At 46.1% G+C, this 25,241-nt stretch overlaps 1 protein-coding gene across 2 annotated transcripts in view; it reads left to right on the top strand.

The window, feature by feature from the left end:
* Window positions 1-19,848, top strand: part of CASS4 (Cas scaffold protein family member 4) — a 52,603-nt gene extending 32,755 nt beyond the window's left edge. For both annotated transcript variants that reach the window (XM_060230756.1, XM_060230757.1), the window contains exons 2-6: window positions 2,456-2,869; window positions 6,185-6,289; window positions 14,949-15,095; window positions 16,068-17,393; window positions 19,304-19,848. In XM_060230756.1, the coding sequence (XP_060086739.1) occupies window positions 2,456-2,869; window positions 6,185-6,289; window positions 14,949-15,095; window positions 16,068-17,393; window positions 19,304-19,717 (2,406 nt within the window). In that variant the 3' untranslated portion in view covers window positions 19,718-19,848. The remainder of the gene's footprint in view (window positions 1-2,455; window positions 2,870-6,184; window positions 6,290-14,948; window positions 15,096-16,067; window positions 17,394-19,303) is intronic.
* The last annotated feature ends 5,393 nt before the right edge of the window (window positions 19,849-25,241 follow it).

The raw sequence follows: 25,241 nt of genomic DNA, 5'->3' as shown, positions 1-25,241 counted from the left end.
GGGGTGAAGGTAAAAATGAAGGAACAGATGAGTGGAGGAACCAGCAAGGGAGAAACACTACCAATGGTTAATCTCTTGTGTAAGCAGCCTGAGGGTGTCTGTGGAAAAGAGAGTTGTTACTCTAGCCTAGGGGTAGCCAAACTTGCTTGATGTAAGAGCCACATAGAATAAATGCCAGACATTTGAGAGCCACAAGACATGAACATCGGAAGGAAGGAAGGAAGGAAGGAAGGAAGGAAGGAAGGAAGGAAGGAAGGAAGGAAGGAAGGAAGGAAGGAAGGAAGGAAGGAAGGAAGGAAGGAAGGAAGGAAAATAGATGGAGGGGAGGAAGTGGGGGTGGAAAGAAAGCAACTTTAACTTTGCATGCATTTTCCAAGCTGCCAGCTGGCTTGGCTTCGAGAATGGATTTAAAGAGAGAAATGCCTTCTCCAAGCTGGCCAACAGGGTGGTGGGGACTTCGAGAGGCACATAATGTGTGAAAGACCTCCATGTGGCTCCCCAGTTTGGCCGCCCCTCTCTAGCCTTTAGAACAAGGTTTGGCAAAGTGCTGCTTAATGGCATCAACATTACTCTTTCATATGCAGTTTCACATGCAGTGCATTTCACTGCAGAACTGGAGTTTGTTTTCAGATTGTTATATTGCTTTTAGATTGTATGTTGTTTTATTACATGTATTTGATTTTAATCTTGTATTATTGATGGTTGCTATCCGCCCGAAGCCCATTTGGGAAAGGGCGGGCTATAAATTGAAAAGAATAAATAATAAATAAATAATATATTTTGTAGCACTTTGTTATAAAAGTAGATGGAACTTCCAAGCAAGGCCAGCCCTGCCACTAGGCAAGCTAGGTGATTGCCTAGGGCGCCGGCCTTCTTGGGGCGCTTAATTGAGCGCCTCCCACGTGACTCAGTGATGTTATCAATGTGGGGGTGGGGGAGCGCCAGAAGTTAGCCTTGCCTAGGGTGCCGGACAGTCTAGGGCCAGCCCTACCTCCAAGGTGAGCTGATGCGAATTATCTGCATGTTTACACATATGTCTATACAAACTTGAGTCCAAGGAGATAAGGCAGGATAAAAATGTTTCAAATACATTTGAAACAGATTTAAAGCAATTAATGATTTGCAAAGGGGTCTGCATTTTGCCCTATAGGCATGTAGGCTGAAAGGATCGTTATGAAGGGAATCACAAAGGATACACTGTGCTGGACAGGAATATTAGGGATGTATGGATATACCGAGTGGTTTGGGTCTTGTCAGTTTCACAATCTAGGGAGAACCTTGCCTTGGGAATGTGAAATTGACAAGGCAGCTACTACATTCAAGAATCCATGGAATGATCGTAAACTGCATGAGAAGCAATTAAGGCAGTGGTTTTGGAATAAAGTTGAGGTTTTTTCTGAAACCGTGACCTTGAAGAAGAGTACAGAAATGTGCTTGAACCCAGAGAGTGTTTCAGGGTGACACTTTGTTGACTCTGAGAGAGGATAAAGAGATGGGACTTTCAAATAGTACATAGTGGACTTAATGTAGCCTTATAAATTGTGTTATATTTAAGCTCACTGTAAATTGCATATGAGTATATGGTATATATAGAGAGGATTGTATCATATGTGAAGTCAAGAGTGTACAATGGATGATTTAATGGAAGACAGTTTCTGGTAAACAGATGCTACTGCACTGGTTTAGTCAAATAGGAGGGGCTTTTTTTAAAGCAGGAACACAAAAGAACGCAGTTCCAGCTGGCTTGGCATTGGGTGTGTGTGGCCTAATATGCAAATTAGTTCATGCTGGGCATTTTCTACAAAAAACCCTGTGAAACAATGATGTCAGGGGGTGTGGCCTAATATGCAAATGAGTTCCTGTTGTCCCCCCCCCTACAAAAAAGCCCTGCAAATAGGTATTGTTATACTGGTAGCATTTAATAATCGGTTGAGATTTGTGGTATTCTGGTCAAACTCACACACTGTGCTTCCTCAGTGTTTGCAGACTAGACTACTTGAAGGCTGGCAACTTACTCTCCCTGAAACAAACGGCAGCTCTGGAGGCTGGACTCTATGGCATCCCACCCCTATGTTCTGCCCGCAAATCTTCAGGAATTTCCTAATCTTAAACTGGCAAAACAAGGTTGACTAATAACCACATAGGTTTGGGGCACTGCTGTGGGGGGAAGCAGAAGGGGGCGACCTCAGAATCTCAATCATTTCAGCAGCTTTGACACCCCCCCCCCCCCCCCGGTTCTGTTAACAGCTCAGAAACATCAGGAAATTCTGTGGCGCCCGTGGCTAGTTTGAAAAAGAACCAGATGCTGGGGCAGAAATAGGTTCTGGGGTTCATCGCAGAGGTCATGAAGTTGAACTGCAGCTCATACTTCGTCCTGGTTGGGGCTTTAAATGTGTACATTAGCACCTACAGAAGAAGTCATTGATCGCCTTTGTGTGTTCCTTCTTCTCCTCAGAGCGCCTTGGCGAAAGCACTATACGACAACAAAGCGGAGTGTCCCGATGAGCTGGCCTTCCGCAGAGGGGACATCCTAACGGTTCTCGAGCAGGATCCCCTTGGGAGCGAAGGATGGTGGAAATGTTCCCTCCATGGGAAGCAAGGCCTCGCTCCTGCCAATCGCCTTCAGCTACTGACCCCTTCCCAAGTCCCCTCGAACCTGCCTAACTCTCCAGGCCTGCAAACCAGCCCAGGAACCATCTATCAGGTTCCCTCTGCCCACAGATCTGTAGGCCCAGCAGCTCCCGTCTATGAGAGAATGGACAGTTGGATTAAGCCTCGCTCTTCTTCCCTGCCAAACCAAGACTTGTACCAAGTGCCGGCCTTGGCTGCAAAACTGCTCAGTGAAAAGACTCTGAGCTCATCAAATCAGGTAAAGAAGGAAGCCATGCCTTGAAAGGGAGAGTAGCCATGAGCTGCAAACAGCCATCATGGAGACCCACAAATATATCTATCTGTTTGTCTGTCTATATTTGCTTTCCCACTCTGCTCTTTCTCTCGGTTGATTTTCACAAGGTGCAGTTTTCAGGCACCCCTTTTGGTGCTCCCCAACTGGCACTCAGTTGATTGGTGGGAAGAAAATGGGGGTGGGGATAGCATCCTGTGACATCATGCCTGGCTGCATAACAGAAAATGACATCACTATGATAGGGCACTCTAGGGTTCCTCTCACTAGGTGAGGAAAATGGGGGGGGGACAGCATCTTGTGACATCATGCCTGGCTTCATAACAGAAGATGACATCACTATAGGGCATAGGGCACTCTAAGAGTCTTCTCGCTATGTGAGGGGAAGAGAAGCATCCTATGACATCACGCCTGGCTGCATAATGGAAGATGACATCACTATATCATAGGGCACTCTAGGATTCCTCATTGTGTCATAAAACATTCTAGGATTCCCCAAGATCCTTTTTGCACATACTACTGCTAAGACAAGTCTCCCCCATCCTACAACCATGCATTAGATTTTTCCTACCTAAATGCCACACCCCTGACATTACCAGTGTTTCACACACAGCTTTTTTGTAGAAAAAGCCCAGCAGGAACTCATTTGCATATTAGGCCCCACCCCTGACACCAAGCCAGCTGGAACGGTTTCTGTACGTTTCTGCTTCTTTTTTTTCTTTCTTTTTTTTAAAGGCCTGGTTCTTTTTCTTCTCAGTGTTTAGAAGAATTCCCCCCCTCATGTACTAGAATAATAAAAGAACATTCTGCTAGGAAAAGTCTAAAGACCTCTTGGAGTTTCTTTGCTGTGGGGGAAAAACAGATGATTAAGAGAAAGAATTTTATATATTTTATTTTTTTTCTCTCTTGTAATGCTAGAATTTGGTATGAACTGACAAAATCCCCCTCCCCCAGCACTATATTTTGGGGTATTATCCAATGAAAATTACTGGCATTGTGTTCAGAGGAGGCAAAGAGAATTTTGAACCATGTGTTGCTAACATACTGAATACATTTGCCACCTCAGGATGGTAGTTAGTGTTAAACTACCAGGTAAAGTCATGGGAAAATAAGGATGAGGAATGAAACCACCATACTGACTAGCAGATTTGCTGTTTGTTCATTAATTTCACTGTTACTAAGATTTTCTTTCTAATGGACACCCTCCACACACCCCCCCCCCCCAAGTAGTTTCCAATAACATTCTCTCCTCCTCTTGGAACCAAACATTGAAGCTTTTCCAGAATCTTTTCGTTGGTGCAGAACTACATGGATGTTAGTCTGAAGCATCAAGGCAGCTTGTTTATTCTCAAGGGATGGATAAGGCTAATGATGAACAGCAATCCTGGCTGTCTTCCACTGAAGCTTATCGGTTCTTTGAGGAAGTGAGATCTCTCAGATGTTAATCCTTAGAACTGTGAGTTTCCTGGGGATGGCATCCCGCACCACGTCACAGTTGCTGCTTGCAAGGAACAACTGTGCCCTAATGCTCTACCAGGACACATACTGAAAGAACATGGGAGGCAAAGAGGCCAGCTGAGGGCAGGAATAGAAACAGGGTGGGCTGAATTGCTCTGAAACAGCCGGTGGGCAATCAGCTGTTCTCTGAGCAGCTGGGTACAGTCTGTCTGGTTGAGATCCTCGAATATGACTCTGGCGGTCAAGAATACCTCACTGTGCAACGTTGCAAGGTCCCTGCATTTCTTCGTAACTCAAGCCCTCAGTGTGCCCAAAATGTAACCTATCTTGGCAAAATTTGATTCAGTTTATTTATGATTATGTTAGGATCTGGTGGTATACTGCTCCATAAGAGAATTCTACTAGGGTCCCCCCCCCACGCGAATTGGTAGCTTTTTCAGACATCTATTTGTTTACTTCACTTACACTTCACCTTTCTCCCAGTCACTATTGTTATTGTATGGAGAGTGCGTAATTTAGCCAGGAGATCCTAAGATTGTCTGGCAGCTAGCTCTGGAGAGCCAGTTTGGTGTAATGGTTAAGTGCGTGGACTTTTATTTGGGAGAACCGGGTTTGATTCCCCAATCCTCCACATACAGCTGCTGGAATGGCTTTGGGTTAGCCATAGCTCTCGTAGGAGTTGTCCTTGAAAGGGCAGCTGCTGTGAGAGCCCTCTCAGCCCCACCCACCTCACAGGGTGTCTGTTGGGGGGAGAGAAGATATAGGAGATTGTAAGCGGCTCTGAGCCTCTGATTCAGAGAGAAGGGCTGGGTATAAATCTGCAGTCGTCTTCTCTTTTATTGATATGCACCACTAGGTGGCGAGCTTGGCTGGTTTTCAAGGCAAAAGATGTTTCACAGGTGGGTTGCCATGCCATTACCTGCCTCTGCATCAAAGCCCTCGTGTTCCTTGCAGATCGCCCATCCAAATACTAGTCAACTCTGCCCCTGCATAGCTTCTGAGTTCTGACAAGATTGGGCTTGCCTGGGCTGTCCAGGTTTCTCCTCACTGGGAAGGAACCCAGAGCAGCTTGTGAGCAAAACATAGCAAATGATAAATGTTTAGTACAATGAAGTATAAAATAGAAGTTGTCCACACAGCATAATATTCAAGTCATAACAAAGCATAAAGTATCATAACCTTCAGTAAATAATAGACAAATGCAACATCAACAATGCAAGGCAAATGAGAAATGATAGACAAATGCAACATCAACAATGCAAGGCAAATGAGAAATGCAGTTATAATGGAAGTCCTCAGAAAAATAATTCCTCCTCAGAAATTCATCTGAGGCTACCTGGAGGTTGGCAACCCTACTTATTTAGCCACACAAAGAGGGAGAGAGAGCAACTCCAGAAATGCTATGGTAGGAACACTTACAGGGGAAAATAATGGGTAGCTTTCTTTGACTCTGCAAAGTATGGTTCCTAACTGTGACCAGATCGGTTTCCTTGTTGTCTTCCTCTCTGAGGCCTGTCTCTCTGGTAGCCACAAAAGGTTTTGTTTCTTTTCCCCCCTCGTGGGTCCATTTTTCACACATCAGTAATTCGGCACAACAGTCAAACAGAAGGTACAAGGCGGGAATTACTTTGTGAAAAACAAACTCAGCTTCAAGCAGCAGACTTGGAGCTTGTATTGGAGGATGAAAGCCATCTGGCAGGGTCAGTGACTATCAATGGAAGGTTAACGAAAGCCCACTAATGGCTTCTTTCAACAACAGTGACAGAACCTTTTTGCAGAACCTGCAAGTCCTACTTCTTTCATCTTCTTTTCCCCCCTCTCCAGCACCTCTTTACGCTTCCGAGAGCGAGCTGGGCATCAACACTGGGTAACAAAAGCGATATATATGATGTCCCATCACCACAGCGCCATGAAGCCTTATTCTCACAGGTGAGTCTCTTTACCTGGGTGGCGGATAACCTCTAATAATGGTAGATAGATTAAAAAATAATTTAAAAGAGCCCTGCTGGATCAGACCAGTGGTCCTTCTAGTCCAGCATCCTGTCTCACACAGTGGCCAACCGGTTCCTCTGATGGTGTAGCAACAGGGCATAGAGACTGAGAACTTCCCCTGATATGGTCTCTTGGCGTTGGTGTTCCCTTTAGTCTCCATGGCTCTGATTCCCTAGTGCTCTCAATTGACCTGGTCTAATCACACATACAAAGTCTTCATGACTGTTGGAAACATGGTTTAAGATGGGTTTCCGGTGTGGTGCCTACTCCCTTTCCTGGTGGCCACCAAATGGTTATAGAAAGTGTGTGAGGACAGGTAAGGATCTTGCCTGTGTGGTCTTCTGACTGACTACTGAAGATCTGATCAACTATCCAGATTAAATAACATTGTTTCAGTGGTAGGGTTTGTTTTATTCTCACTCAGTTTGGTGGCCCAAGGTTTGAGGTTTTCTGCATCCTAGGCAAACTGTGACCTTGGTACCATCTAATTCGGCATTCCATTTTTTACAATAGCTAAGCATATGTTTTTGAGAAAGCAGCAACCCCAAACAAGCAGCATTCCAACCTACACAGCCTTTGTGTGTGATAAAGGTTACATTCCAGCCTCTGATTGCCTTTGTCTTCTCCATTATTCCCTCTAATCCCTTCTAAGAGCTGAAGAAAACCCTAGTAACTATTAGGACACGTTTCACTTAAGCATGTCTGAGTGGAAGATGCTGTTTCCATGGTCAGATTTTGGTTTCCAAAGTACCAAAGAGAAAAAACAGAAAGAGCAGAGGTGGCCATTAGGAAGAGCTGGCCCATGACCTACTTTCAGAGGCTTAATGATCCACTTTTGGGTCCCAAGCTGTGTTCCCTCTTAGCTGAGATAGCTAGCTCATAGAGGTTTTTTAGCCTCTGGCTCACACATTTTTGCCTTCTCTCAGGATAAATGGCCCCAGAACGAACTAATTTATGCAGTAGCTGAGCTAATGCAGCCCACAACTTTAATGCCAGTGGCTCATGAAGTAGCATTTTTGCTCACAAAGACTCCACAGCTTAGAGGAAGTATTTTGTCCCAAGTCAAGAAACACTGCTGTAGAGTCAAGTTGCACCTTTAAGACCAACTTCGTTTTATTCAGAACGTACGCTTTCGTGTGCTCTCTAAGCACACTTCATCAGGCGAGGAATCCGGTACAGTGAGCAAAACCACGCGTAGCTGGTAGTCAGTGGCTCAGAATGCAAACTGGTACAAATTTAAGAACCAATGACAGTATAGTAAAATTATCTGGTAGGGAATGGTTTAGAATGCAAAATGGTAAAAAAAAAAAAATTAAGATTCAATGACAGAATAGTATGGCAAATTTGAATGATGTTTACATGTTAAAAAGTAAATTAGGTGGACAAGAACATCACTATCCAGTGTATCTCTCTTTTAGCTGTATTGACATACTCAGACAGGGATATTGGCTGTTTATCCCATTACATATACTGAAACCATCTCCCACTAATTTTAATGTATTTTTCTCCTATGGCAAACTATATGTATGTTACATGTTAAAAGGTAAATTAGTTGGATGGGAAATCTTCTGAGATATAAATACCTTCCTTTGACCCAGGCTTAATACAATACAATATACAATAATACAATACAATACAAGGGGGGGTTTGGGGGGTGGGCTCCCTCTGGGAATCCTACCCCCCCAGGGAAAGTGCATGCGCAATACATAGCCTCTCCTCTCCTGGTGTAGTGAACGCCGCGTGGTCACTGTCTGGCTATGCCTGGCAGATGGTCACTGCAATGGCCTCTCCTGCATTACTGCATCCGTAGCAACACCTTCTCGCTGGTCCCCCCCGTTTTCACAGAGTTTGCTGCGTCATGGTGCGACCGAATTGTCCGGCGGTATAACCGGATGGGCAGGCTGGGCCCACCAACTTCGTCAGCCTAAGAGAAGGAAAACTCTAACATCAAACCCGGGCAGATAGAGCTCGTTAATGTAACACCTACCACCTGGAGGACTCACTACCGGCGTCCCGGCTTACTGGGCCATGGCAGATGACCCCCAGGTGAAAGGGTGGAGCCAGTACCGCGCACACTGCGCTTCACCTAAAAAATTCCTCTGCGCAGGCCTGAAGGGCATATCCACACACACAACCCACAACGCATCAAGTCCTGCAGCGATAGGCAAGGGGCGAAACGGCAGGTGGAAGGTGCCACTGGAAGCCGCAGTCCCGATCCTGCATGTAGGCGGTTCAGGATATTGGTCGCCTGATGCTAACCCGGAGACGAAAGCATCTTTCGGCAGCACCCTGAACGACCAAGCAGCCCTATCTAGGGACAGCACTGCTTGCTCCACACGGAGAGGGGCCTAGAAAAGGTGGCCTAAACAAAGCTCGTCTCCCCCACCCCAGTTGGCTAGCCGCGGTCAACGGGCATCCTTACTTGCAGTCGAAAAATAACAACAAAGAAAAGGCATGCACCTGCCTCACAAAGTGTGCAAAGACTAAAGCTTGCGTGTTGGAACATCAGAACCATGCTTGACACAGTAGGCAGTGGTCGCCCTGAACGACGCTCTGCTCTCATTGCCCACGAACTTCTCAGGTTGAATATCGACATAGCAGCTCTCAGTGAGGTCCGTTTCCCTGAGGAAGGTAGTCTTCAAGAACACGGTGCTGGCTATACCCTCTACTGGTCGGGTAAGTCAAAGGCTGAGAGCCGCCTTTCTGGCGTTGGCTTCATGGTCAGGAACTCCATTGCCTCCAAACTCGAAAACCTTCCAACAGGTCACTCAGATCGCATCATGTCCATGCGCCTCCCACTTCAAAACAAGCAGCATGCAACACTCTTCAGTGTGTATGCCCCAACCCTTCAAGCAGATCCTGCAGAAAAGAACAAGTTCTATGCTGATCTACGCAACCTCGTACGGAAGACCCCTACAGAGGACAAGGTGATCATCCTTGGCGACTTCAATGCCAGAGTAGGTAAAGACTCGGAAGCCTGGAAAGGAGTACTTGGCAAACACGGCATTGGCAACTGCAATGACAACGGGCGCCTCCTGCTAGAATTCTGCATGGAGCACCAGCTCACCATCACCAACACTATCTTCCAGCAGAAGAACAGTCTGAAGACAACCTGGATGCACCCACGGTCCAAGCATTGGCACCTTATCGACTACATTCTGGTGCGCCAGAGAGACCTTCGAGATGTCTTACACACCCGAGTAATGCCCAGCGCAGAATGTCATACGGATCATCGTCTTGTACGCTGCAATCTCCGTCTTCACTTTAAACCCACCCCCAGGAGAGGAGGTATCCCTCGGAGGAAGTTTCAGGTTGGCAGCCTCCAGTCAGCTGAAGTTAAATCTGCCTTCCAGGCAAAACTCCAGTCAAGAATTGAGGACCTCAGTTGCCCCACAGACCCTTCTCCAGAAGCACTCTGGGAACACCTAAAAACTACCGTCCTGCAGATCTCTGAAGAAGTCCTCGGGTTCTCCACAAGGAAGAACAAGGACTGGTTTGATGAGAACAATCAAGAGATCCAAGAATTACTGGCAAAAAAGAGATCTGCCTACCAAGCACATCTTGCTCAGCCCTCCTGTCCTGGGAAAAAAGCAACCTTTTGCGCTGCATGTAGCAACTTCCAGCGCAAGCTTCGAGACATTCAGAACGAGTGGTGGACCAAGCTTGCAGAGAGAACCCAGCTGTGTGCAGACACTGGTGATTTAAGAGGGTTCTACGAAGCCCTGAAGGCAGTATATGGTCCATCATATCAGGCTCAGAGTCCCTTGCATAGTGCAGACGGCCAAGTGCTCCTCACAGACAAGGCATCCATACTGAACCGGTGGTCGGAGTATTTTCAGGTTCTCTTCAGTGCCAACCGCGTTGTTCAAGATTCAGCAATCCACCTCACCCCACTTCAACCGGTGAAAACAGAGTTGGATGAGATCCCCACCCTAGAAGAGACTGTTAAAGCCATCAAGCAACTGAAAAGTGGCAAGGCAGCAGGAGTTGATGGAATTCCACCAGAGATCTGGAAGCATGGGGGCACAGTACTACATAGCTCACTTCACAAAGTACTTGTCACCTGCTGGGAACAAGGCAAATTACCACAGGACTTTCGCGATGCAATCATCATCACCCTATACAAGAACAAAGGGGAAAAGTCAGACTGCTCCAACTACCGGGGGATAACCCTGCTCTCCATCGCAGGCAAAATCCTTGCCAGAATACTCCTGAACAGACTGGTGCCCACCATTGCAGAAGAACTCCTCCCAGAGAGCCAGTGCGGCTTCAGAGCTAACAGGAGCACCACCGACATGGTATTTGTTCTCAGGCAGCTCCAAGAGAAATGCAGGGAACAGAACAAGGGTCTGTATGTGACTTTTGTCGACCTTACCAAAGCTTTCGATACCGTTAGCAGGAAAGGCCTGTGGCAAATCTTGGAACGTTTAGGATGTCCCCCAAGGTTCCTCAGCATGATCATCCAGCTACACGAAGACCAGCGAGGCCAAGTCAGACACTGCAACGACCTCTCGGAGTCCTTCCCAATAGGCACAGGTGTAAAGCAAGGCTGCGTTCTTGCGCCAACTCTCTTTACGATCTTCTTTAGCATGATGCTTCAAAGAGCCGCAGTAGATCTAGATGAGGACGATGGTGTCTACATCCGCTATCGCACCGATGGCAGCCTGTTCAACCTGAGGCGACTAAAGGCCCACTCCAAGACAATGGAAAAACTCATCCGAGAGCTACTGTTTGCTGATGATGCTGCACTCATCTCCCACTCGGTATCAGCTCTGCAGCATATGACGTCCTGCTTTGCAGAGGCTGCCAAGCTATTCGGCCTAGAAGTTAGTCTGAAGAAGACAGAAGTTCTCCACCAGCCTGCACCCCAGGAAGATTATCACCCTCCCTGCATCACTGTGGGTGAATCAGTTCTGAAGACAGTCCAGCAGTTCAGCTACCTGGGGTGCATCATCTCCTCAGATGCCAAGATCGACAAGGAGATTGACAACAGGCTGGCAAAGGCAAACCGTGCATTTGGCCGACTGCACAAAAGAGTGTGGAGCAACAAGCATCTGAAAAAAGGCACAAAGATCAATGTTTACAAAGCTGTTGTGATGACAACCCTCATCTATGGCTCCGAATCGTGGGTTTTATACCGTCATCACCTGCGACTCCTTGAGCGCTTTCATCAGCGCTGCCTTCGCACCATCCTCAACATCCACTGGAGTGACTTTGTGACCAACACTGAAGTCCTCAAGCGGGCAGAGGTTACCAGCATCGAGGCACTGCTGTTGAAGACGCAGCTGCGCTGGGCAGGGCATATTTCTAGGATGGAAAACCACCGCCTTCCCAAGATTGCCCTGTATGGCGAACTCTCCACCGGCCATCGAAATAGAGGGGCACCAAAGAAGAGGTACAAGGACTCCTTGAAGAAATCCCTTAGCACCTGTCACATCAACCATCACCAGTGGTCTGACCTAGCCTCAGATCGCAAAGCATGGAGGCACACCATCCACCAGGCTGTCTCTTCCTTTGAGAACGCACGCATAGCTGGTCTTGAGGACAAAAGGAGATTGAGGAAGAATCGCACTGCTACAGCACCAACCCCAAATCAGACTTTTCCCTGCAGCTACTGTGGCCGGACCTGCCTGTCCTGCATTGGTCTTGTCAGCCACCAGCGAGCCTGCAGCAAACGTGGACTATTGCACCCTTCTTAAATCTTCGTTCGCGAAGCCAAGCCGAGAGAGAGAAATACAATATAGTCATTAACAGACACTCTCACATTTTGACATACTACTGTTTTATTGCTTTTGCATGCTCATGCTACTCAGATCAAAGGTTTGCTCAATTTGTTAATTTTACTATTCTGTCATTGAATCTTAATTTTTTTTTTTTACCATTTTGCATTCTAAACCACTCCCTACCAGATAATTTTACTATACTGTCATTAGTTCTTAAATTTGTACCAGTGTGACTTGTTAGCCGCCCTGAGCCTGCTTCGGCGGGGAGGGTGGGATACAAATAAAAATTTATTATTATTATTAGTTTGCATTCTGAGCCACTGACTACCAGCTACGTGTGGCTTTGCTCACTGTGCTGGATTCCTCGCCTGATGAAGTGTGCTTAGAGAGCACACGAAAGCTTACATTCTAAATAAAACTTTGTTGGTCTTAAAGGTGCTCCTTGACTCCTACTTTGTTCTACTACTTCAGACCAACGCAGTTGACTACTTGGATCTAACTGCTGTAGAGCAGGGGTGGCCTACGGTAGCTCTCCAGATGTTTTTTGCCTACAACTCCCATCAGTCCCAGCCATCAGTCATGCTGGCTGGGGTTGATGGGAGTTGTAGGCAAAAAACACCTGGAGAGCTACCGTTGACCACCCCTGCTGTAGAGTGCTATTGATCGGGTGGGGAGCAGGTGTTCTGTTGATGTTGCCTTCCAAAGTTCAGTTCATTAGACCACTTCGCCATCTAGAGCTCATCTTCTTCCACTGCAACTCCGTGTTCTAACCAAATGCAACCACATTTTTCTCCACAAAAGCTCCAAATGGGCCTTCTTTTGGTGAAAGTCCTGATGAGCTCTGCTCTGGTTTGTCAGATTTCACAGCCCCTCTTTAGTTTTCATGGATTTAAATCACTCCTCCTGGATCATTAATGGATCCCAAGGTCTTGTTTGCCATGCTAGTTGAACGGAAACAGATCTTCAGCTTATTATGAATGTGTTGACAGCAGCAAAAAAATAGGCAGAGCAGCAATGGGAAAAAGTAAGGAACCACTGAAAGCATTTAACTGGCTTAATAAAAATATGGACAATATTTTAATGACTAGATTATTATTTTGGGTTATAACACAGTATGTTAATCTAGTCATTAAAATATAACATACTGTGTTATAACCCTAAATAATAAAGAAAAGATGACATCACTATAGGGCGTAGGGCTTTTGACCCTCAAAACCTTTATTTGCAGTCTGAGGTCATGCCATCGGGGCTTTTTTGTAGCAAGAACTTCTTTGCATATTAGGCCACTCCCCCTGATGTAGCCAGTCGTCCAAGAGCTTACAGTAGGCCCTGTACGAAGAGCCCTGTAAGCTCTTGGAAGATTGGCTACATCAGGAGCGTGTGGCCTAATATGCGAAGGAGTCCCTGCTATAAAAAAAAAAGCCCTGCATACTATCCATTCTGTTATCTCAGGTCTTGGCCATCTCATTCTCTTCCATGCACAAATCAGGCCTCAAGTTGCTCAGTTACTATATTAAACAGCAAGGGGTTGGTGTCCGTGTGGACAAAAAAAAAAAAGAGATGGAAAGCTTCCCAGCCACAACCATGTTGTAGGTTTTGGCCAACCTGCGGGGATTCCAGGTTAGCAGAAAAAAATCTGACTTGCTAAAAAAGAGATTGATTTAGGCATTAAATCCACAACCCCCCCTCCCCACAACCGAGCACGAGCAGGTATCACAAAAGCAGGAGGAATTTGAGCATCATATAGGGTGCAAAAGCTGCCAACAGTGAAGCAGTCAGGTTGCCAACCTTCAGGTAAAGCCTGGAGGTCTCCCAGAATTACAGTTGATCTTCAGACTACAGAGCTCATTTCCCTGGGAAGAAACAGCTTCGGAGGACAAACTGTAACAGCATCACATCCCTGTTGAGCTCTCTCGCCTCTCTATAATCTCAACCCTTCTCAGCCTCCCCCCGCCCTCAATTTCTCCAACCTGGAATTTGTCACTGCCCATGAGGGGGCAGTGACCAGGATCAGTCCAAACAGTAGGAGAAGGAAATGATGAGAAGGGAGGAGATCCAGAGGAGACGATTTCCTCTCCCCGTCAGTCCTTCCACTTCCTTTCCCACACTTGCATGGGCTATCATGGGGGGGCTTTAGGCATTCTCATTTACCTCGCTTGCGTGTCCCCATTGCTTCAGGGTTTTTTCCCCTCCCTTTTCTGCATGTGTTTTGTTCTTGCTAATGGTCGATTTGATACTACATTGCTTTATGTCTGGCATACAGTGATGTAAGATTGAATCAACCACTACCAGGAGCAAAACACATGCTGAAAAGGGGGGCGGGGGGGGACCCAAAGCAATAATGACACGCAAGTGAGGAAAATGAGAATGTGGAAGAATCAAGGGATAAAGGATGTAGAAAGCCCTGGATATCAGTGAGCACTCTTGGTACATCTCTCAACACTCTTAGTATATCTGAGAGCCAGTTTGGTGTAGTGGTTAAGTGTGCAAACTCTTATCTGGGAGAACCAGGTTTGATTCCCTGCTCCTCCCTGCTAGAGTGACCTTGGGTCAGTCATAAATCTTGCAGAGCTGTTCAGCTCAAGAGCAGTTTCTGTCAGAGCTCTCTTAGCTCCACCTACCTCACAGGGTGTCTGTTGTGGAGAAGGGAAGGGAAAGGAGATTGTAAATCACTCTGAGACTCCGAGTGAAGGGTGGGGTATAAATCCAGTCTCCCCCTCCTCTTTTTCTTCCCTTTGTCCTACTTTTGACTGGGAAAAGTTCTCTAGTTTCTCCATGGTCAAGTAAAAAAGCTAGTCATCTTTGCAAGGGTTAAAGGATATGTTATTCCGGCTAGAAATATTAATTTCTTGTTCTCTTTTCCCCTTAATTAGGGTCTTGTCACACCGCCCTCCTCCAGGAAGGGCACCCTACTTTTCCCCTGTGTGGAAAATTGCCTGAAAGAGTCACCACAGCTTTACGATATCCCACCAAGCGCGCAAAAAACAAGAATTTGCACACCGAAGTCATCTGTGGGTAATGTAAGTGCCACTTGGCGAGAGCAAGTCCAGAGCTTTGTCAATAGGAGCTGCCCTTATAAGGGGGCCAGGGCAGTGTTTGTGACTGGCAGAACTCAGTTTCAGACATCTAGGGCCTTCGAGGTCAGGAGCTGGAGAGGAGGGCTTGAGTAGGAGCTAGTGTAGACAAGAGTAGAGGAACTGGGAGATCTGGATTAACTCTATTGCGATGCTGGAGCTTAACCTCAGGCCACACCTGGAGTATTGTGCACACTTCAAGGAGGATGTAGACAGAATGGAGTGGGTGCAAAGGAAAGTGACGAGGATGATCAGGGGCCTGGAGACCAAGCCCTATGAGGAAAGGCTGAGGGACTTGGGAATGTCCAGTCTGGAGAAGAGGAAGCTGAGGGGAGGGGGCATGATGGCTCTCTTGAAGGGCTGTCACTTAAAGGAGGGCAGGGAGCTGTTCCTGCTGGCAGCAGAAAAGATGACTTTCAATAATGGATTTACATTAAGGATGGGAAGGTGCCAGCTGGATATTAGGAAAAACGTTTTTACAGTAAGAGTTGTTCAACAGTGGAATCAGCTACCAAGGGAGGTGGTGAGCTCCCCTTCTCTGCCAGTCTTTAGGCAGTGGCTGGAGAAACAGTTGTCAGGGATGCTCTAGGCTGATTCTGCATTGAGCAGGGGGTTGGACTAGATCACCTGTATGGCTCCTTCGAACTCTGTGATTCTATGAAATAGCTTATTTAAAATATGGGAAATGCTAAGAAGAATCAGTGCCTCAATTTCGCTAGTAATGTCACCAATAGATGCTTATTACAGCAAGCACATAAGGAAGAATAATGACTATAATTTATGGTGAAATGATGAATCCACAAGGAAAAATTAAGTCAAGGCAAGAAATTAAAGAAGAAGGGAAGAGTTGTGTACTATAGAGAGGTTGTGGGGCATTCCTAATTCTGCATAAATTGCAATTATTTTGGTGTCTTCCAGGTGTACGACATACTCCCAACAGCTTCAAGAGCACCTGGAAAAGCCACAGAAACAGGGAAGCTTTTGAGTCATTACAATACACTGCCGAACCTTCGCAAATCAGAGTGGATCTACGATATACCTGAAAAAGCAGGTTTAAAACAAACTCTTCAGAGCCAGTCCCCAAATAAGCTTTTGTTTTATGACATCCCACCAGCGAGGCTTGACCCTGATGTACAGAAAATCCCAGCAATGAACAAGGAATGTACATCAACGAGTCCACAGTTGTATGATGTTCCACCTGTCCAAAGGAAATTAATTCTTCCAGAGAGTCCACTTTACGATGTACCCTCCACACATGATGTTCTAGTCCTGCATCAAAATGGAAACTATGATGTTCCTCCAGCTGTTTTGCCCTCCAGTACTGAAAAGGAGAACCACCAGCAAGTCCTTTACGATGTTCCGAAAGGAGTTATTTCACAAAAGAAAGGGATTGAAAAATGTAACGATAGTTCCAGAGACAATGTTTACAGCTTCCCATCACAGTTACCAAGAGATGCCAAACTGAACCAAGACAGGTTGTCTGTCTCAAGCGTAGAGAGCCGGACCAGCACCATCTCGACTTCCTCCAGTGCTTCTTCCGAGTCCTTCTCCTCTAGTCCATCGTCGTCTTCAGACGAACCCAGCAAAGAAACGTCCATGGAGCTTGACGCAGCCATAGAAACTTTGACAAAGCTGCAGCACGGCGTATCCAGTTCCATTGCAAGTCTAATGATTTTTGTGAGCAGCAGGTGGAGGTACCAGGAGCACCTAGAGGGGAACATTGAGGAAATCCGTCGAGCGGTCGACCACATCAAAGTCTCCTTGGGAGAATTCTTGGACTTTGCTCAAACCATCGAAGGAAACGCTGCTTGGGCCTCCGACAGTAAGCTTCAGGTGAGAATTAAAAAACAGCTGAGTATCCTCGCAGCTTCGTTTCAGATCCTGGTGGAAATGAGAGAAGCACTGAACAAATGCAAATGGTCACTCGAGGTCCTGGTCATTAAGAAACCACAGAGCAGCCCGGATGACCTGGATCGGTTTGTGATGGTGGCCCGCACCATCCCGGATGACATCAAGAGATTTGTATCCATCGTCATTGCCAACGGGAAGCTCCTTTTCAGAAAGAACAGCCAAGAGAAGGACAGCCAAGAGCTGAGACGCAGAACGGCAAAGGGCAGTCTCGAGCGGCGGACGGAAGATAATTCGCTTCTAAGAAACGTTTTGAATAAATCCAAAGAAAACAGCCCAAACATGGAGAGGGCGAGGGCTGAAGTCACTGAAGATTGTGAATATGTTCAGATACAGGTTGGTCACACTGTGATTGTAGGAATAAACACATGGGGAAGGACATCACAGCACCCCACCTTTCACACGATAAATTCCTTCAGAATTCCCTCCACCACAAGGCAAAGCGAAGTGGGGTATAATTAAATTTTAACTTACGTGCACTCTTAGTCTGCTAGATTTTTCGGGGTTGTTGAAACAAAACGTATTCTGTAAATGGGAAAAAACCCCTACGCTTCTACATACCATACACAAATGCAAGACCAAGGATATGTTTAAAGGATATGTGACATAGCAGCCTTGCTGAAAGCAAGTAGGCCGCCTCTGGCTCATATCCTCCTTGCAACTTTATGACCTGCCAGTAGGGTTGCTAATCCTTAGATGGGGGCAGGGGATCCTCTCCCTGCTTCAGGGTCATCAGAAAGCGGGGGGAGGGGAGGGAAATGTCTGCTGGGCACTCCATGATTCCCTATGGAGACTTATTCTCATAGGAAATAATTGAGAATTGATTTACAGGTATCTGGGGCTCCGGGGTGTGTGTGTGTGTGCTGTTTTTTGAGGTAGAGGCATCAAAATTTCTGTATAGCATCCAGTGCCTCTCCCCAAAATACCCCCCAAGTTTCAAAAAGATTGAACCAGGGGGTCCAATTCTATGAGCCTCAAAAGAAGGTGCCCCTATCCTTCATTATTTCCAATGGAGGAAATAATGTGTGCTGTCTCTTTAAATGTGATAGCCAGAACTCCCTTTGGAGTTCAGTTATGCTTGTCACACTCTTGCTCCTGGCTCCACCCCCAAAGCCTCCTGGCTCCACCCCCAAAGTCCCCAGATGTTTCTTGAATTGGACTTGGCAGCCCTACCTGCCAAAGGCTACTAGCCACTCCGACAAAAAAGAATTTCCACATTCAGAGGCAGTCAACTTCTGAATCCCAGTGCCAGGAGGCAACATCTTGGAAAGGCCTTAGCTTCTGTGCCCTATTTTTGGGCCTTCAAAATAACTGTTTGGCCCCTGTGGGAGACACATGCTGGGCTGAAAGGACCAGTGATCTGATCCAGCAGGGCTCTTCTTATGTTCTCTGAGAATGCCTCAACTGAATAAAGCCGGGATCTAAATGCTATAAAATAAATGCAATGAACAATAATAGCACTGAATAATAGTAATAATAATAGCATTTTGTCTTGGTTATTATTCATTATGTACTTCTTTTCTTCCTCATCTTTCTCCCCAGTGGGGAGCCAAAGCGACATACATCATTTTCCTCACCTTCATTTTATCTTTACAACAACACTGGGATGTAGGTTAGGCTGAGAGTGTATAACTGACTGTGTGAAGACTAGTAAGAGGTGACCAGTTAGACTCCAAGACCATAACAATTTGTACCATAGCAATTTTAAGTCCAGTTAGATTCCAAGACCATAACAATTCACACTATCAGCTGTATTACTTTTGGATGTCTTATGCTGGTAAGTAATTCTGTGGGTAGCCATGTTGGTCTGAAGCAACAGAAGAAAGTTTACTCTCTCAGATCTGAAGAAGGTTGCATGCACACAAAAATTTATACCCAGAATTGCCGGGGGGGGGGGGGGGGTTGTAGCAGGAACTCCTTTGCATATTAGGCCACACACCCCTGATGTAGCCAATCCTCCAAGAGCTTACAGCAGGCTCTGTAAGAAAAGCCCTGTAAACTCTTGGAAGATTAGCTACATCAGGAGGATGTAGCCTAATATGCAAAGGAGTTCCTGCTACAAAAAAAGCCCAGCCCAGAATTAAGTTTTGTTGGTCTCAAAGGTGCCACTATACTCTAATTTTGTTTCTTTGGCAGGTAATGTAACTCTAACTATGCTTGATAAAGGAAGCTTTGTAGGAAGCGTTCCTGAAATCCACCATCGCCAGGATCTCTGAAGCTTTCTTATTTCATGTCTCCCTCTCCAGGGTTCCCCACCTAAAACAAACCCAGATGTTCCGAGCGAGCAGGATCCTGCCAAGAAAATGGAGCTCTCCGATCTCTGCAGACTGTACTTCGGTGCTGTTCACAAAGCTATTGGCGTTCTACATGACAGCCTGAGCAGAAACCAAGCCCCGGAAGTCTTCATTGCGCAGAGCAAACTGATCATTATGGTGGGCCAAAAGTTGGTAGACACCCTGTGCCAGGAAGCCCTGGAGAAGGCCACGCGGAACGAGGTCCTGTGCTGCAGCAGCAAGTTCTGTGGCCTGCTGAAGAGCATGGCGGTCGCCACCAAAAATGCCGCCATGCAATATCCAAGCCCGGAGGCCATAAGGGAACTTCAGGATCAAGCTGATGGGCTGTCTCAATACACACAGCAGTTCCAAGCTATGATGGAATGAAGTTTCCCTTCTGCAGGTGTCTTGAGGATACCCACTGTTGTGACTACAGTGACTGAGATTAGCTTCTAGAGGTGACTGAGAGACTCCTTGTTCGTTAAAGAGTACGTGTGTCAGTTTTTTTTACCTGCCCAAAAGGGACATTAGTACTGTAGCTCCTTGTCTTGTAGGGGTGTTTTTACAATAAATGCAAAAAACGTTTGGTATAATGTTTTGCAGTCTACCGATCTAAAAAGTCTGGGTGACTTAGATTGTTGGTGTGTTCAACCACAGCCTCCCTAGAGCAGACCATGGGGTGGGACAAACATTGGTGGTTAGTCTGAAGCAAGGGCCAATGCATTTATGTATTGCCTGTTTATTACATTTGCATCCAGGGCTTTTTTTGTAGCAGGAACTCCTTTGCATATTCAGCTACCCACACCAACGTAGCCAATCTTCCAAGGTCCTGTAAGAAGAGCCCTGTAAACTCTTGGAGGGAACAGCTTGGCTACCTCAGGTTTATGGCCTAATATGCAAAGGAGTTCTTACAACAAAAAAGGCTGTTTGCATCCATCCAGGGCTTTTTTGAGCAGGAATGCACAGGAATGGCTGGCTTGGCATCAAGGGGTGTGGCCTAATATGCAAATGAATTTGTGCTGGGCTTTTTCTACCCAAACCTGTGTGAAACTATGGTGACGTCATATGCAAATAAGTTCCTACGGGCCTTTTTTAAAAACAAAAAAGCCCTGATCCTATCAAAGGAAAATCCAAGGGAGCTCACAAAGAAAAGCAAACCAATAGAAGGGACCTTGCTGGCTTTTTTGGAATGGCTGACTTTGAGGTCATTCAGCAATTTTTCTCCAGGCCGGTTTGGCAAGGCATCCTGGAGATTTTTGCCATCTTCTGGGCATGGAGCAGGAGTCACTGGGGATGTATGTGTGAAATTCCTGCATTGTGCAGGGGGTTGGACTAGATGACCCTTCCAACTCTATGACTCTAAGCCAGGGGTGGGGAATCTCTGTCCCGAGGGCCATATACGGCCCTCGAGGTCACTTGGTGTGGCCCTCGGGGATTGCTGACAGATCCATAGATTGCCATGTGGCAGCCTCCCTGGGATCTGGCTGGCCAGCGAGGATTGTGGGGCCCAGCCACACTGTGCAGCAGCCTCTCCAGGGCCAGGCAGGGATCACAGGGCCCAGATGTACTGTGAGGAAGCCTCCCTGGGGCCTGGCTGGCCGGCTAGAATTCCTGCAGGGCCTGGAAAAGTTACTGTCAGAGTTCAGTTTGCACTTGATTATCCCAGATGGTGTGGCCTAATATGCTAATATTAGGGGATGTGGTCTAATATACTACTGAGTTCCTGCTGGATTTTTTTCTACAAAAAAGCCCTGGCCCTATGCATTTGCCTAGGGCAGCAGGCCATGTGTGTGTGTGCGCGCCAGATTAGGCTCTCCCCACATGACTTCAAACAGAAAAACAATTATTTGCATTAATTTTGCTAGCCTGAATCATTCTCCCTCGGCAGAGGACTGTTTTTTAAGTTGATAGTTTTTTATGGCCCACGAATGATGTTATAAACATCCATGTGGCCCTTGGCAGAAAAAAGGTTCCCCACCCCTGCTCTAAGCTTTGCATCCTATGGATAAGTTTCTTGCATGCTAGATAGTCTCTGCCACTGAGTGTATTTTTTCTTCCACTGAAGCTTCTATTTGTCCAAGATCAGTGATTTTCAATGGTCCCTTGTGCAAACAGAAGTACTAGTGAAACAGGAAGCATTCTTAGAGGCAGAGCCCATCTTTCATGCATGCAGCTTGTGCACAGAATCCGAGCCCATACTTTCCTGAAGTGCTTCATCAATTCCATTATAACAGGGGTGACCAATGGCTGTATTGATTTTTGGAAGCAACGATTCCAGTATCAGAACTCCGAGAGACCCCACTATCTATGAGCTGCTTGAGCTAATCCTCCAAGTTTGTTTGCTAAATCAGCAGAACCATTATGGAGAGAAGAGCTCAGATATCGATAAACGTGTCCAAACTCCAGTGAATATTGAGTGCAACTTCATTCACTTCTTGTACTCTGTGGAATTAATGTACAAAGGCACGAGAAACATCTGTGCAGTTTCGTCTGAGGCCGATGATGTTTCAGAAATGGCCATTTGAGCAACCCGCAGATTGATTGGGTCAATATGTGTTCTGGACGAGAGAAAGAGATTGAGTTTCTTGATGCTCTCAATGACAGTGCTGTGGAGCAGATGGTCTCAGAACCTACCAGGGGTGGGGCGATCCTGGATTTGGTCCTAAGTAATGCCCAAGACTTGGTGAGAGATGTAAAAGTGACTGCGCCACTTGGGAGCAGTGACCATAATGTTATTGATTTCACCGTTTGTATAAATAGGGAGTTGCCCAAAAAGACCGCCACAACCACGTTTAACTTTAAAAGGAGTAAATTATCTGAGATGAGGAGGCATGTGAGGAGGAAACTGAAAGGAAAGGTAAATATGGTCAAAACCCTTGGGGAAGCTTGGACACTATTTAAAAGTATAATCCTAGAAGCTCAGATAAAATACATACCACAAGTTAGGAAAGGCACAAACAGGCATAAGAAAAGGCCTGCATGGTTAACAAACAAAGTAATGGAAGCTGTAAAAGGTAAGAAGGACTCCTTTAAGCGGTGGAAAAACAGTCCAAGTGAGATTAATAAAAGGGAACACAGGCTGTGGCAAATCAAATCCAAGACTGTGATCAGGCAGGCAAAAAGGGACTATGAGGAGCATATTGCAAAAAACATAAAGACCAACAATAAAAATTTCTTCAAATATATTAGAAACAGGAAACCAGCCAGGGAGGCAGTGGGCCTCTTGGATGACCATGGGGTAAAAGGATTACTGAAGGAGGATAGGGAAATGGCTGAGAAGCTGAATGCATTTTTTGCCTCCGTCTTCACTGTGGAAGATGAGAACTTTTTGCCCGCCCCAGAACCACTAATTTTGGAAGGGGTGTTGAAAGACCTGAGTCAGATTGAGGTGACAAAAGAGGAGGTCCTACAACTGATAGACAAATTAAAAACTAATAAGTCACCAGGTCCGGATGGCATACATCCGAGAGTTCTGAAAGAACTCAAAGTTGAACTTGTGGATCTTCTAACAAAAATCTGTAATCTTTCATTGAAATCTGCCTCCGTTCCTGAGGACTGGAAGGTAGCAAATGTCACCCCCATCTTTAAAAAGGGTTCCAGAGGAGATCCGGGAAATTACAGGCCAGTCAGTCTGACTTCAATAGCGGGAAAGTTGGTAGAAAGCATTATCAAGGACAGAATGAGTAGGCACATTAATGAACACGGGTTATTGAGGAAGACTCAGCATGGGACTGTAAGGGAAGATCTTGCCTCACTAACCTGTTACATTTCTTTGAGGGGGTGAACAAACATGTGGACAAAGGAGACCCGATAGATGTTGTTTACCTTGACTTCCAGAAAGCTTTTGATAAAGTTCCTTATCAAAGGCTCCTTAGAAAGCTTGAGAGTCATGGAGTAAAAGGACAGGTCCTCTTGTGGATCAAAAACTGGCTGAGTAATAGGAAGCAGAGAGTAAGTATAAATGGGCAGTCTTCACAGTGGAGGACGGTAAGCAGTGGGGTGCCGCAGGGCTCGGTACTGGGTCCCATGCTCTTTAACTTGTTCATAAATGATTTAGAGTTGGGAGTGAGCAGTGAAGTGGCCAAGTTTGCGGATGACACTAAATTGTTCAGGGTGGTGACAACCAGAGAGGATTGTGAGGAACTCCAAAGGGATCTGTTGAGGCTTGTTGAGTGGGTGTCAACGTGTCAGATGAGGTTCAATGTGGCCAAGTGCAAAGTAATGCACATTGGGGCAAGAATCCCAGCTACAAATACAAGTTGATGGGGTGTGAACTGGCAGAGACTGACCAAGAGAGAGATCTTGGGGTCGTGGTAGATAACTTACTGAAAATGTCAAGACAGTGTGCGTTTGCAATAAAAAAGGCCAACGCCATGCTGGGAATTATTAGGAAGGGAATTGAAAACAAATCAGCCAGTATCATAATGCCCCTGTATAAATCGATGGTGCGGTCTCATTTGGAGTACTGTGTGCAGTTCTGGTCGCCGCACCTCAAAAAGGATATTATAGCATTGGAGAAAGTCCAGAGAAGGGCAACTAGAATGATTAAAGGGCTGGAGCACTTTCCCTATGAAGAAAGGTTGAAACGCTTGGGACTCTTTAGCTTGGAGAAACGTCGACTGCGGGGTGACATGATAGAGGTTTACAAGATAATGCATGGGATGGAGAAAGTAGAGAAAGAAGTACTTTTCTCCCTTTCTCACAATGCAAGAACTCCTGGACATTCGATGAAATTGCTGAGCAGAAAGGTTAAAACGGATAAAAGGAAGTACTTCTTCACCCAAAGGGTGATTAACATGTGGAATTCACTGCCACAGGAGGTGGTGGCGGCCACAAGCATAGCCACCTTCAAGAGGGGGTTAGATAAAAATATGGTCCATCAGTGGCTATTAGCCATAAAGTGTGTGGATATATAATTTTTTTTGGCTACTGTGTGGCAAAGAGTGTTGGACTGGATGGGCCATTGGCCTGATCTAACATGGCTTCTCTTATGTTCTTAACCCTAGCTTGTTGCTCAAGTTGTGATGCAGAAGTTTTCCTTTGCTGTGGTGCTCACTTCCTCTGCCACGACCACTTCTGTATGCACAAAGGCTCCTTGCAAAACATTAGCCTTGTAGGCATGAAAGTGCTGGCAGTCAAGGAAGAGAATCCCACAGCGAAGGAAAGCTTCCACAGCCCCCAGAAAGAAGCACAAGGGGAATGACATCATAGGATCCAAGCCACCATCAATAGAAAATCAGCTGTTATGCCAATAAAGGTTACTGGAATTGGAGAAAATCAGTTTCATTCACCTCAAAAATCAATGATTCTCAGGCTTTTCACAAAGGACATCAGCCAAAAGAATGTGGAAGAATTCTTGGAATGTTATGAACTGTTATTAGTAATTCTAAATGGGTAATATTAAACTGTAGCAGCAAAATAACCAGGAGTCCAGTGGCACCTTAAAAAATAACAGCATTTATTCCAGTATAACTATATAACTGTACGCTTTCAAAAACAGAAGAAAAGAAGAGGAAGAGGAAGAAATTTAATTTATACCCTGCCCTTCACTTGGAGTCTCAGAGTAGCTTACTCTGTATTACAGCCCACTGTACCCTATCCCCTTGAAAGGGCAGCTGTTGTGAGAGCTCTCTCAGCCCCACCCACCTCACAGGGTGTCTGTTGTGGGGGGAGAAGATATAGAAGATTGTAAGCCGCTCTGGGACTTTGATTCAGAGAGAAGGGTGGGGTATAAATCTGCAGTCTTCTTACAATCTCTTTTCCTTCCTCTCCCCACAAGAGTTACCACCTCACCAGTGTCCAGGCCAGGACTGGAGGGTAGCAGATAAAGACAGCTGGGGTCAGGAATCACAAGACAAACACCAGGAGTTGCACTGAATTGAGGAAGAAGCCAGCAGACATGTTCACATAC

This window comes from Heteronotia binoei, chromosome 2, assembly GCF_032191835.1.
Source record: "Heteronotia binoei isolate CCM8104 ecotype False Entrance Well chromosome 2, APGP_CSIRO_Hbin_v1, whole genome shotgun sequence".
NCBI classification, from domain to species: Eukaryota; Metazoa; Chordata; class Lepidosauria; order Squamata; family Gekkonidae; genus Heteronotia; species Heteronotia binoei.
This window is presented reverse-complemented; position numbering and strand designations above follow the sequence as displayed.